Genomic DNA, 14381 nt, shown 5'->3' on the forward strand with positions numbered 1-14381 from the left:
GTCTGGCGCATGCGTCCCAAGACCGTCTGGCCAGGCTCCCGTCCCCCTCCCGCCCCCCCCCCCCGGCCCCCCCCCCCCCCCCCCCCCCCCCCCCTCCGCCTGCCGCCTGCCACCGCCTCGTCCCTGTAACGTCATCTGCGGGCCCGGCCTCCCTTCCCGCACAGTGGGAAGTGCCAGCGCTGGCCAGCCGGACGGGAGGCGGAGCCTAAGGGGGTGGGGAATGCCCTGCCCCGCCGCCCGCCTGGAAACGGATTCATTCCCAGCCGGCTCTCCACCTAGCCGGAGCAGGCTCCGCGGAGAGGACGCTGCGACGCGCCCGCGCTCAGCGGCCGGAGGCGCCCTACGCTCGGCTGCGGCCACGGGAGGCGCTTTTTCCCGGGAGCCAGCCGGGAAAAGCCCAGTTTAACCACGAGTGGTTAGGCCATTGCACGGGCCTCCCAGCGACAGAAGGACAGCGAAAGAGGGCTGAAGCTGACCTGAGCTTTCCCACGCAGGGGAGAGGGCGCCAGGGCGAGGAGGGGAACAAGGGAGGAGTGTGGCGAAGCTCACGGCCCGCGGTGGATTATCCGGGCCGGTCTGCGTTTGTGGGCTGCGAAATGCGCGAGGAGGACAAGGGCATGCTGGGTGGTGGCGGCGACGACGCGGGCCTGGCCAGCGCCTCCGCACGGGGGCAAGTGGAGACCGTGCGGCAGCTCCTGGAAGCCGGTGCGGATCCCAACGGAGTCAACCGCTTCGGGAGGCGGCCGATCCAGGTAGCTGGGGCCCTGGGGCCTTGCCGGCAGGGGGCGCATGAACAAAGGGGAGCGGCCTCCGTGGGACGCGGCTGGGACCGAGACCTTCACCAACGTACCTGTGTCTCTCTTCGTTGAGGTGTGGAGCCCAGGTGTAAAGCAGGTTCTCCCCCACCAAGGATCCTAAAGAAACGGATTGAAAGAAACCGCGTCTTCAGTTTGTTTTTCTTTTTAGTAGCGGGGAAAATGTCCATATTCTCTCTCCCATCTCATGATCACAAACGCAAGGGAGAGGTTCAACTGGGGAGAAAAGGAGAGGTTATTTGGGGAGGAAACCGTTTGTCTTCTCTGTCCTTCAGTAAATATTCTGTCAACTTGCATTGATAGAGATAATCAAATGACAAATTACACAATCTGGATTAGATTTGAGGAATCACGCAGAATCATAGTGCATCAAAAAAAATTACCGTGCACTTCTCGGCTGCAATATGAAATTCTTTGTATTCTTTTCTCATAGAGGCAAACTGAATACAAAGAGATAAGTCAGGATTCCTCGACCACAGTACTTAATCCTTCCTACGTTAGCAGTGTCTCGAGTGTTACATGAGAAAAAATATGCTTCTATAGATTTTTGCTTAATTATCAGTGATTAGGTTACAAAAGCATGCTGCAGCAACTGTTAGGCAGAGGGTCTAGATACATAATTAGCCTCTTAATTATTAAAATCCTTTATTCAATATATTTATGAATCCCTTTAATTAGTACTGGCATTTTTTAATTCTTTTAAAACCCAAGGTAATATTTTGTGCTTCACTGTTGAGTATAATGGTTAGTATTCATCTCAATGTCACATTCTAGAACCAAGCTGTTATTAAGGAATCTTATTATGTAGATTTTTAAAGAAATATATGTTCATTTCTTTCGCATTCTTAGAAAAGTGTTATAAGAAATGAGGGACAGCTTGGGGTGCTTGGGTGTCTCAGTCGGTAAAGCATCTGACTTCTCCTGGGGTCATGATCTTAGGGTCCTAAAATCAAGCCCTGCCTCTGCTCCCTTCTCAGCGAATGTCTGGTTCTTACTCTCCCTCTGTCTTTACCCCTCTCCAACCTCCCCTGCGTGTGTGTGTGTGTGTGTGTTCAAGTGCACACACACGAGTCCTCACTCTCTCTCTCTCTCAAATAAGTTGATAAAATCTTGGGGAAAAAAAGAAATGAGGAATAGTTTAAAGCAGCATAATATTGTAAAGTAGTTCTTAAAGACTTCAAATGATATTAATAATTTCAAAAGAGATTTTAATTATAGTTTTAATCCATCATTCTCTGAGATACTAAGAACAACTTTTTCTTCCCTCTATATGTGAAATATCTGATACACATCACTAGTGGAAATGATAACATATCACGGTTTTTAAGGGAGGAAATGGATGTTTCTAATATTCATGAAACAAAAAGTACTGTCTTAAATTACATGGCACATTTTTAAATACATAAGCTCACAAGAACAAATAACTCCATTTTGTATATTTAGTTATCAAAAACTGTTTTATTTTTAAAATAAAAAAGTAAATGCTTGTATAATGTACATATACACAAGTGGATGCTACAGGTTTACAGCTCCAAAACATCTTTTTTTCTAAATAATGTATTGCTCTGATTTGACTAACATCTGAGCTCTTTTTTATATAGCAAATTATTTAGTATCTAACATTATAAAATCCTATTACATTATAAAATCCTGTACAATGTAAATATAGTGTTTATGTTACATGTTTGTTTACAAAGAAAAACTAAACAACTTAAAACATTGTTTCTACTCTAAAAAAACATTGTTTCTACTCTAAAGCATTATTCTCTCAAAAATATCAGCTCACTGCCCTCCTAAATATTTTTAGATCCAGATTATGGCTGATGTGGAAGAGACATCAAGGGAAATAATCTAATTCTGTAAAAACTTTTTCTTTCTTTCTTTTTTTTTTTTTTTAAGATTTCATTTATTTGACAGAGACACAGCTAGAGAGAGAACACAAGTAGGGGGAGTGAGAGACGGAGAAGCAGGCCTCCACCGATCAAGGAGCCCAATGCAGGCCCAAATCCAGGACGCCAGAACTATGGCCCCAGCCAAAAGCAGAAATTCAAGGACTGAGCCACCCAGGCGCCCCATAAAAGCTTTTAAACTTAACTCCGCCCATAAATTATTTAACAAAATGGATTCCTCTGTTCTGCCGGAAATCAAAATTTTCTTTTTCACACAACAACTATTAGCGCTCTATTATCAGCTCTTGCTTGTCCCTGCAGCTTGGAGAAAAATGAAACCCAATTAGGGCTGAGTAAAGAGTTATAAGGGCGGGGTGGGGGACGGTGTCGGGATTTCATCAAAACAGGAAGCATAACCAGACTCCTGAGACTTGTAAGCGCCCCTGCATTAGGTGGCTACTCCGTGAACAGGTATTTATTTGAAATGGTTCTACCTGTCCCGGCCCAGGCCTTCATCTCACTGCCCTGACCACTCTGCTCTCTCTCTCTCTCTGCAGGTCATGATGATGGGCAGCACCCGCGTGGCCGAGCTGCTGCTGCTCTATGGCGCGGAGCCCAACTGTGCGGACGAAGCCACCCTCACCCGACCTGTGCACGACGCGGCCCGGGAGGGCTTCCTGGACACGCTCGTGGTACTGCACCGAGCCGGGGCGCAGCTGGACGTGCGCGATGCCTGGGGCCGCCTGCCCGTGGACCTGGCTGAGGAGCGGGGCCACCGCGCTGTCGCCCGGTACCTGCGTGCAGCTGCAGGAGACTGATGACAGGTACCCCCAGCCGCCCACAACATTTCTTTTCTCCCCTGTTCCCCACCCCCAACTTAGTGCATGGGAGGCTACAAATGTGGAGCGGCGGAAAGCCTGAAAGCCTTCCAGGAGACTTGACTCACCGTCCCGGAGGAGAAGCAGACAGTGAATACAATTTTTTTTTTTTGTCTTTGTTCTTTTCCTCTGGATCCTGCCCTCACACTCACTCACGGCGCAGCCAAACGCAGAGGTGATGCAAATGGACTTCCAGAGAGATTCAAGAGCTGAATGTGAAGCCCCCGGGTGTCGGTGTCCTTTACTTTTCAGGGTTTTCTGGCAAAAAGCGGCCCATTAAGTCCCTAACGACCCCAGGTGTTTGCCAAACTTCACTGGAAAGACGCTGGCGGCGGACTGGGAGGCGGCCATGATAGGCATTTGAGCTCGAGGCCGAAGACACGTTTGTCCCACTGACCTTGAAAGAGGGTACTGGAAGCCCCTACTTTAGGTCTGAGGCGCCTGGGGCTAGAAGGAGAACTCTGAAGACTGAGATGACAACGAAGATGCTGAAGATGAGTTCGACAGTAGAGAGCATCAGCAGGTGCCCAGGGCTTTACAGGCTGTGTGTTGCCATCCAAGTCCCCTGCGAAGCCCTGGGGACTTGCACCCAGCTCCGCAGGATAGTGACGGGAAAGGAGGATTCCAGAGCCACCTGGAATTTGCCCACAGGTTCTAGGATCCCTGGGTCAAGAAGACACAGAACAGCTCTGGAGAGGGGCGGGTGCCAGCTGTTTGTTACTCAATCCACAGGAGATTCTTGGAGAGTTCAGAAGTCAGCGCACAGGGTGATGTGGTGGATTGCAGTAAGAGCGACTGTCACGATTAACTGTAACGATTTGCTCCATCTATATACGATAGGATAAAGGACTTCCCTCCCCCATGAGATGAAAAGATTTTGCAATATTTTGTATTTATGAGTTGTTCTTCAGTAACAATCTTACTGGAGAGGCTTTAAATAACAAAGTAACTTGCGCTTGGGGGTAAAGAACTATAGCTTTTAAATCAAGCTCTGGCACAGTGCCAAAGCTTAGACCCTTTCATCCTTAACCTATTTATTTCTTTGTTAAATTTTCTGACTGTATCCTTTACTAGAGTGTGTCAGAGGATCAAACTATGAAATATTCCAATTATCTTGTAAAAAACTGATGCACTTACCCAGTAAACTCTCTTGGGGTATTTCCCAAAGTGTGGCTGAAAGAGTAAATTGAATATAACACTGTTGAAAATAGATGATGATGGCTCACAGAATGTCTTCATATCTGCAGAACAAACTAAAAGTGCACGGCTTTGAGATTTAATGTCCAGTGTTGCTTGATTCCTTACGGCATTGGAACAACTGATACATCAATGCTTTAATAAACAAAAACAGTAGATTGGATTCTAAGATGTGGATATTTTGGTTTAAAAATGTATGATCATGGATTTACCACTAATTCCTGAGAAATGTTAAAGACTCAAAGAGGTTCATTTCTCTCACTCTTTGTAATAATTATTGATAAATGATACCAGCAACAATTGATTTTAAAACACTGCTATATATACTAGGAAAAGGTTTATGAATTGTGGGAGAGAGAGAGAGAAACAGAAGAAAAAAAACTAATTTGAGAAAAGAAGGGGATTCATTAAATTGAATTTAAAAATCTTTACTTCCCCATCAGTTCTTTATACCCAGATGAACACATTACTGGGGAAAGTTAGTTGAGAATCAGAGCATTTCTTATTGGGAAAAATGTGGAAGCACTTATTGATGTTAACTTGTTCCAGGCATATATTAAAATACATTTGTTCATTTAATATTTAAACCTGATAGATGTCATTTTCCAGATGAGAACAAGATAGAGAAATATTAGTTGATAATTTTTTTATAATAGGGTATAATTTTTCCAATGTTCAAGACATGGTTCAAGATTCTACCTGAAGAAGAGCAAGTAGAATTGGTGATCTGGAAAAATGATAGAAGTCATCTGAAGAAGCAATTCTGTGGACTGCCTTATGTACAAAATACAAAATTCATTGTCACTTAAAATACAAAAGGTCTGAGGTGCCTCATTGGCTCAGTTGGTAGAGCATGTGACTCTTGATCTTGGGGTCATGAGTTCAAGCACCACACTGGATGCAGAGATTTTATTTAATTAATTTATCTTTAAAACTGAAATAAAAGAGTTCTGCTTCCGTGTATATGTTAGCAGCTAATTACTCCAAATTCTGACATCCAAAGTTTTCATTATTAACAACCTATTGAGTCTTCTGTGAAAACTTGAATAATTTGAGGGTTGGTATAATTTCTTAGTGTTCAATTCACTAAGCTGCAAATAGACATGAACATGGAGATGACAGATGATAGATCATATGTAAGAAGATACAATTTTAATTTTTAATTTTAAAAATTAGTTGAAGGAGCAACAATGTCACAATACTTCCATGATCTTCTCCTGTTCTACTTATAATGCCAGGGAAGAAAGAGGGAATGTAGTTAGGACCTGATTGGAAAATGGAAGACCTGGGTCCCAGTATTAGTTCTCCAACTACACAACCTGAGTCTTGTGACTTAGATTAGTCTCAATTTCCCTCCTTTATAAAAGATAGGCATTAGACTAGAGTACTCCAAAGTTCCCTACCATCACTAAGGCTTTACCCCTTTATGAATTTGTGGCATAGATGACTGAGTGAGGTCTTATATTTTATTAGTAATAATTGTGCCATATCACAAGTCGAGGAAAGATATATAGAAGAATAGAGAGGAAAGAATTCTGGAGCCCTGGGAGGGGGGAAAAATCTTATTTAAGCACCACCTCCACCAGTTACTTGAAAAATTACAGATAAATTTGTAAGAACTAGGAGCAGAAAGAATGCTTTGCAAATTAATAGTTTGAAAGTTAATGTCTTTCTCACTTTGTTTTCACCTCTCATTTTCCCTGTTGCTTTCTGCATTTCTCTTATGCCAATGGAAGCCACTAGAGGAATTAATTTATTAAAATGAGATAAGCAAGTAGAACAAATAGATTTATAAAGTAATACTGAAGTAGGCAATACAAACTAATATAAGTGTTCTGAAAGAAAAAGTGGTTTTGGGGTTTTTTTTTAAGATTATTTATTTATTTATTTGACAGACAGAGATCACAAGTAGGCAGAGAGGCAGGCAGAGAGAGAGAGGAGGAAGCAGGCTCCCCGCTGAGCAGAGAGCCGGATGTGGGGCTCGATCCCAGGACCCTGGGATCATGACCTGAGCTGAAGGCAGAGGCTTAACCACTGAACCACCCAGGCACCCCTCTTATTATTTTTTTTTTAAGATTTATTATTTATTTGACAGATCACAAGTAGGCAGAGGCAGGCAGAGAGAGAGGAGAAAGCAGGCTCCCTGCTGAGCAGAGAGCCGGATGGGGCTTAATCCCAGGACCCTGGGATCAGGACCCTGGGATCACGACCTGAGCTGAAGGCAGAGTCTTTAACCCACTGAGCCACCCAGGTACCTCTTGATTTCTGAGTCTTGATCTTGGGGTGGTGAATTCAAGCCCCAGGCTGGGCTGTAGAGCTTACTTAAAAAAAGGGAGAGAGAGTGTGTGTTTGCGCATGTGTGTTTGTGTGTGTGTGTGAGAGAGAGAGAGAGAGAGAGTTGGGGGTACCAGAAAGAATAAAGTGCTAAAGGCGAGAAAATGCTAAAATATGTAGTCATTAGAAAGATAAGTAACTCCGGAAACAGCTGTCATGGATCTGACAGACCCATTTCTAAGGATTTGTACTTTCTGGTTTGTTTCTCTTGGATTCCTTGAAACTTTAGGTCCTTAAATTTTGCCTAGGAGATTGTAGAAACCAGCTGGTTGGGGAAGACGTCTATATCACCTAAATGTGCACCTGCCAGCTCTCCAGGAGGGCAGAGAAGAAGATGAAAGCAACAAAAGGAATACAAGGAGGAACTGCCCTGTGGTGTTTTGTGGAAGAAGGGCCAGTAATTCAACAGAATTAATCAAATCAAAACAAAACAAACTTGTTTGATCTACATATTGATGGGAATTGTGAAATGATCCCAGGCCTAAAATAATGAGAATCTGCTCATTGCCTACTGCCTTGGTTTTCTATAAAACTTGTCTCAAGTTCAGCTATGACAAATAGGATGGCTCCTTTCTTGCCTCTTGACTCCTGTACTCAGATTTTACTATCATTTCTTGTATAAGGAAAAGAATTACTTTACTTTTAGAAGTGGTACAATTTGTATATCATTTATATTTAGTTATAGAATTATGCATAATATGTATCATGTATAATATATATAACTCTAAATTTAAGTATTTAAATTTATATGTATTTAATTTTAAAATTTTAATTTAACTATAAATTTAAATATTTAAATTTACATATATTTATAACTTCATTATTAATTTTATCACAAATTTGCCTTGAAACTAGTGCTGCTAGTGAAATGATACATAACTAGCATGGATTACATACTAAGCTCACTAATATAAGTCAACCGGTACCTCAAAACTGAGCATCCAACTCTGATTCACTAATTTAAAGTTTGAAATAAGTAGAAACCAAAGATTTTGCTGGGGAAAAAAACCCTGAGAGATGCATGAAGATGACATGCCTACTCACAGCTATCCGTGTTATAGTGGAGGTGTACAAAGAAAGCCCAAACACCTGTTGATCCCTTTTCCACTCAGAAGCCCTGGGCATTAGATTTCCAGCACCTGTGGGTCTGAGTTGCTGGGTTCCACCACCTCTCCTCGGGCACAGGAGAAACTCTGTAACCCCTGTATCTCCTCCCAAAATGCCACCTGGAGTTATAAACACTAACCTTGTCTAAAATATTCGGCCATCTTTGATTACTCTCTAATCTCTGGATTGCCTTTAATAGAGTTACCACAGACAGATCTATCCAGGATTGCAGGAGCCTTTTGATCTGCCGAAATCTCACCATATACAACAACAACAACAAAAGTAATGTCATCCCCTCTCTAGAAAAAAATTAAATGACATTTCATTTTACATTCACCTCAGGTATTATTTATATCTTTACAAAGATAGTGCTGTCCCTGCCAGTCATTGGAGACCTGTAAAGATAGGGACATGGTTCTCAATCTTGGCTCCATTTGAGAATCATCTACATAGAGAAATGTTTTAAAATTTAGATGTACTAACCATCAGGTCTACAGAATTAGCATCTCTAGGTGTGAGCTGTCCTTGGTGGTTACTTTAAAATGTTTGCTTGTGGTACACTTTCAAACAGTACAAAAAATAAACTTAAGTAAAAATCTCCTAAAATCTCATTACCCCTCCCCATTCTCACTACCAAGGGGTAATGACTATTTTTAAATTTTTTAAATTAACCTTCCAGAAATATACGTACATACAATTGCAAACACCTCTCACTCAATGCACACATTTGGAAAACATAAATGGGACCATACTATTCCACAACTTGTGTTTTTTTTTTTTTATTAGTAATAGATCTTTGACAACTTCCATTATCAGTACAGATAGATGCACTTCATTTTTTTATGGCTGTATAATTTTATATTTTATGGATGAAACCCAGTTTAAAAAAGAAATTTATTGACAAACACATAATTTATCTCCTTTTTCCTTTCTTGCTTTTTTTTTTTTTGCTACTATATATGGCGCTATAAGGAATATTTTTGGCATCCTTACATGAACAATCTACAGAAATTTATAGGAGACAAACTTCAAGGGTTAAGAATACATCTCTCTCCAAAAAAAGGAATACATTTCTCTCTCACACACCCATGCACACAAAGTGTGTGCATATGTCTTTGTGTCAAATCTTTCCAAACTTCTATGTGCATGTGTATATGTGTATGTCTGTATATCTTCAATATTACATATGAGTGTGTGTGTCTATATATATATACATATATATGTATACATACATGCTGGTATGAGTTATTGAGTTGAAGTGCTGAGTTAAAGGGACATATATCTTTATATGTGTGTATAAACATTTATCCATATATATAAAAATACAAATATAAATACAAATACATGCATGCATGCATATCCCTTTCCATACATATATATCACTGTACATATATGGTATATCTATTTCTAACATGTTTATGTATGTGTATCTTTGCATACTTACATGAGTTATAGGAGAGGAATTGCTAAGTCAAAGGGACATATATGCATGTTCAATTTTTATAAATACTCTGAAGTTGCCCTCCAAAACAATCACACCAAGTTACAATAGTGTGTGTGATTGTTTCCTAATGACTTTACCAACATTAACACTCCTTTGTAAATTTTTGCCACACCCATAGATAGTCACCGTTTCTGTTACCTTTCTTTACAAATGAGTAAAACTGAGTATCTTTTCATATATTTTTCTAACCATTCGTATATGCTCCACTATAAGCTACCCATTGTATTCTTTGCTCATTTTTCTACTGGTTTACCTTTTTGTTCCTATATGTATTTATTTATATATTCTAAAACTTAATCTTTTGTCATACGTTCAATGATAGTTTTGAAATCTTGCTTATGGTGACTTTTGTCTTTTATCTTTGGGGTGTTCAGTTTGAACATGTGCAATATTATGGAAGTTTCTCATGAATCTGATCATCAGGAGTTACCTGAGAGAAGAAATTAATATACTGTACACGATGCGAAGGGGAGGCAAGTGGTACAAAACAAGTCATATTAAGTAAAATATCCTCTTCTATCTCTGCCTGTGCTGATCCAAAATAGAAAATAATTTTCCTCCATTAAAAAAATCTAAGATCTATGCCCTAAACTTATGAATAAGAAAAACACTGAGAGAGATCCATTTTTTAGGCCCAAGGAAAAGAGCAAAGAAAATAAATCACATTCGGTGATTCTCTATTTGCACAAATGACCCACTGATAACTCAGTCCCTATTGACTCCAGCCTTTAGTACAACAGAAGGAACACAAGGCTTGTAGGGCAAAAACCTTCTTGATGATTCCAGCCCTAGCACTTGCTGGCCATAGACTGTCCAAGATTTGAGCCCCTCTGGGCCTCAGTTTTCTCACCTGTAAAATGGAAGTAGTAATCCCAAATTCAAAGGGCCACTGTGAGGATACAATAAGTAATACAGGAAAAAGTGTGTGCACATACTAATGCTCGGTCCTTGAACATACATTTTTTTGAAGAGCACACAGCCAAAAGTCATTTGGAATTCCAAAAGTCTTTGTAATGCCACAAATTGGTTGTTTTGCTAAAGATTCATCTTCATAATTGTATTCTCCTTAGTCTACTATTAAAACTGCATAGAATTGCCCCTGCATGCCACAACTTACAAAACACAGGTGTTGGGCAGCAGGGGAAAATCAAGATGGAATGTAAGTTTAAATTTTAAAACTTATATTCATTGAACGTGGAGCTTATTATAATGACCTTACTTAATGCTCTTACTCAAACGGCATTCCTCTGAAGTGGGCAACTTCCCTATGCCCAGAACAAGTCTGGGTGGAGATGATAGGGCTACAGGTTTTGCATCAACATGGGACTGGAGGAGATTATGCTAAGAGAAATAAGTCAAACAGACAAAGTCAATTATATGATTTCACTTATTTGTGGAGCATAAGGAATAACACGGAGGACATTAGAAGGAAGGGGAAAATGAAGGAGGAGAAATCGGAGTGGGAGAGGAACCATAAGATACTATGGTCTCTGGGAGACAAAATGAGGGTTTTAGAAGGGAGGGGGTGGGGGGGTGAGTGAGCCTGATGATGGGTATTAAGGAGGGCACGGATCGGATCGCATGGAGCACTGAGCCTTATAGCAAACAATGAATCATGGAACACTACATCAAAAACTAACGATGTACTACTGTATGGGGACTAACATAACATAATTTCTTTTCAAAGTTATACAGGCCCAATCAATACAGACAGATTCCTGAATTTAAATTTGTCAGCAGCCCCCACAGACATAATGGGATTATATGATATTTAATATTCAGGTGTCACCTGGGCTAGGTTACAGTACCAGCTGTTTTGTCAAACACGAGTCAAGATGTTGCTGGGAAGGTACTTTTTAGGTACAATTGACATTTAAATACATAGACTTTGAAGAAGGCAGATTACCCTCCTTAATGTGTGCAGAACTGACCAAGGCCTTAAGTGAAAAGACAGGCTTTTCAAAGAAGAAACAATTCTTTCTCCAGGCGGCTAGACTCAAAACTGTAGCCTCAGCTCCTCCCTGGGTCTCCAGCCTCACCAGCCTGTCCTGCAGATTTCAGACTTGCCAGCCCCTATAATCAGGTTCGCTAGTTCCTTAGAATAAATAATACACACAGGCACATGCACACCCATCCTGTTGGTTATGTTTCTCTGGAGAACACTAATAGTTTCAAGAGATGTGCAACACATGTCTTCTTCCATGGTTTACATGGTTTACTGCCACAGCTAATCCCCTGCCTGTAAACCCTCATTCTTTCACTTCTCCAAGTTTCCTTCAACCTTGGGAGTTCCTTCCCAATGCTCCCCTGTTCCATCCCTACCTGGAACTGGAACAGGGCTGGGCTGGAACAGGGGAGCATTTTTCCTCTGAGATGCTTTCTCTGAACTACCCACCCTCTAAAGTGCCCCTTCTCTGGGCCATAAAATAAAATCCCCTCACTATGATTGTATATTTTTACTAATTCATCTCTCCTCTGAAGTATTTTGGGGGGCATATTTTTTGGTATATTTGGTATATTTTAGGGGGTATTCAGAGTATTTTGGGGGGTAGGGTCGTCGGTGTAGCGCAAGAGCGCAGGATTTGCTTCCCATGGAGTTTACAGACTACTGTAGGAGACAAAACCACAAACAAACAATTACATAGGATAATTTCTGTCCGCTAAATACAGGAAAAACAAAACCCATGATGATAATATGGGGCCTGATAGAGGGAGAGTCTCGGAGCACGGAAACTTGAGAAGAGATCTGAAGGAGAAAGAGCTAGCCTTATGAAGCGCGAGAGGGGTTTCACTCCGGACCCAGGAGGGCCGAGTAGCCCCAGCAAGGAGCACGGTGTTCGGGAAATCCCGAGTGAATCCTACAGAAGAGCGGAGAGGTGCGTTTGTGAAGATCTAGACATTTGGAACAGCTATTTAAAACTGTACCTACGTCTCACTTCGACCAGCCGGCCCGATCCACGGCTAAGTCCTGCGATGTGGGGAGGGATGGAGAAGGGGAAGAAGCCTGTCGCCAGACCCGGCCTCTCGGGAGTGTGCGGCGGCTCGGGCAAAGCAAACCTCCCTTCCTTCAAGTACCGCGGGGCTTGGCACCTGATCCCTAAGGCCCTGTCGGCTCTGGTGCTGCGGGTCCTCGTCTGCAACTCAGCCACCAGGCCCGGGCACAAGTAGAAGCCGCAGCGCGGCAGGCCACCGTTAAGGTTCCGCGAAGGCTGGGCCTAGCTAGTCCCACATCCTCTGCCACACGCCCAGCCGGCCAGGCCGCGCCGGCAGCCAGCGACGCTCTAGATCGATCGCGACTGACTGCAGGCCGGGGAGGTTGGGGCACCGGGTCAGCGCCGCCCGCCTGAAAGCCGCGTCCTGCGCTCGACCTCCCGCCTTCGAGGAGCCAGCGAGCCCGCGTCCGAGCTCCATCCAGCCCGGCCGCCGGGGACCTGCCGCACTGCGCTCGGGAGCTGAGCTCCGCGTCCTCAGGCCGCCTCTGTCTCCTCGACTCACCCCTCCTTTATGCTGCCGCTTCCTTTCCTTCCCCCGCTTTTCCTGTGCCGAGTGGACCACGGCGGGGAAGGGGGAGGGGAGGAGGGACGGTGGAGGGCAGTAAATAATCCGTGGCGTGGAAGACGAGAGGCGGCGGCGGAGCAAGGGAGGAGCGGGGGAGCGACCACGCTGAGGAGTCTGGCGGCGAGAGCGAACGGAGTCCGAGCGCAGGGAGGATGGCGGAGGAGGAGGAGGGCCGCCGGCCGGGAAACCGTGGCTGCGGGGAAACCGGGAAAAGCGGGGAGCAGCCCGTGGGGGAGGGGAGTGCCGCGGGCGGAGGAAAGAGGAAGAAGCGTTCAGATGTTGCGCTGCTTGTCGAAGGTTAAAACCGAAAATAAAAACTGCCTGGCTTCTCCGCCCAGCCCCGCGCCCTCGGCGACGCGGGGAGCGGAGAGTGGAAGGGGAGCCCCCGACCCAGCAGGGACCCCGGCGTTGGGGTTCGGCTCCACCTACCTGGTGGGGCGCCCGGCCCGCTTGCTCCCGCGGCGCCAGCGCCACTCAGTGTCCAGATGTCGCTTCGGCTGCAGGCAGCGGTTTCCTTTAATTTCGCTCGTTTCCCAAATGTAGAAGTGGAGCTTAGCGCCATTTCTTTCAAAACCAACATCCAGCGTCCTGAATGGCTGATGCGGCGCGGAGATGACCTTGCTTTTCCTTTCTTTTTCTCTTTTAAATAATCCGGTTTGGAGAGATGGAAGAGCCTTAGCCAGTGGCGCGAGGGATGAAAGAAGGCGGGTAGGGGAACCGGGGCGCGAGCAGGACTGGGAGCCGCCGCCAGGCGGTGGTTCCTGCTTACGACCGTGTCAGGTGACAAATGTTGCGAGGGGGCGGGGGCCTGGAGATGCGTTCTGGCGACAGGCCCTTGAGCTGTCACCTCGTGGGGCGCCGGCGCGGAGGGTGGGAAGGTGGGGGAGAGCGCGGATCGGGCGGGAAAGAGGAGGAGGAGCGGAGGCAAGCCTTGGGTGCTTGCGGCCCGCGCGCGCGCAGCCCTCGGGCTGCACCGCCGGCTTTTCCCGCGCGCGCCGGGCGCTGAACGGTTCTGAGCCCGGGGGAGGTCGGGGGGCGCGCGAGGGCGCGCAGGGAACGCGGGGGCGCGCCTGCGGGGCGGGGAGGGGCGGGGGGCGGT

At 44.6% G+C, this 14381-nt stretch overlaps 1 protein-coding gene across 1 annotated transcript; it reads left to right on the plus strand.

The window, feature by feature from the left end:
* Positions 1–237: 237 nt before the first annotated feature.
* On the plus strand, positions 238–3620 carry CDKN2B (cyclin dependent kinase inhibitor 2B). The gene is made up of 2 exons (XM_059411560.1): positions 238–752; positions 3262–3620. Exons 1-2 carry the CDS (start codon positions 597–599, stop codon positions 3520–3522), a joined length of 417 nt encoding a protein of 138 aa, XP_059267543.1. The 5' UTR covers positions 238–596; the 3' UTR covers positions 3523–3620.
* Positions 3621–14381: the final 10761 nt, after the last annotated feature.

Source organism: Mustela nigripes, chromosome 9 (genome assembly GCF_022355385.1).
Source record: "Mustela nigripes isolate SB6536 chromosome 9, MUSNIG.SB6536, whole genome shotgun sequence".
Classification (NCBI taxonomy): Eukaryota; Metazoa; Chordata; class Mammalia; order Carnivora; family Mustelidae; genus Mustela; species Mustela nigripes.

Excerpts from the sequence above, each read along its gene's own strand:
- CDKN2B (XM_059411560.1), top strand. The coding sequence starts at position 597 with ATGCGCGAGGAGGACAAGGGCATGCTGGGTGGTGGCGGCGACGACGCG. Across the intron at positions 753-3,261 it reads TCGGGAGGCGGCCGATCCAG|GTCATGATGATGGGCAGCAC; the intron begins GTAGCTGGGGCC and ends CTCTCTCTGCAG.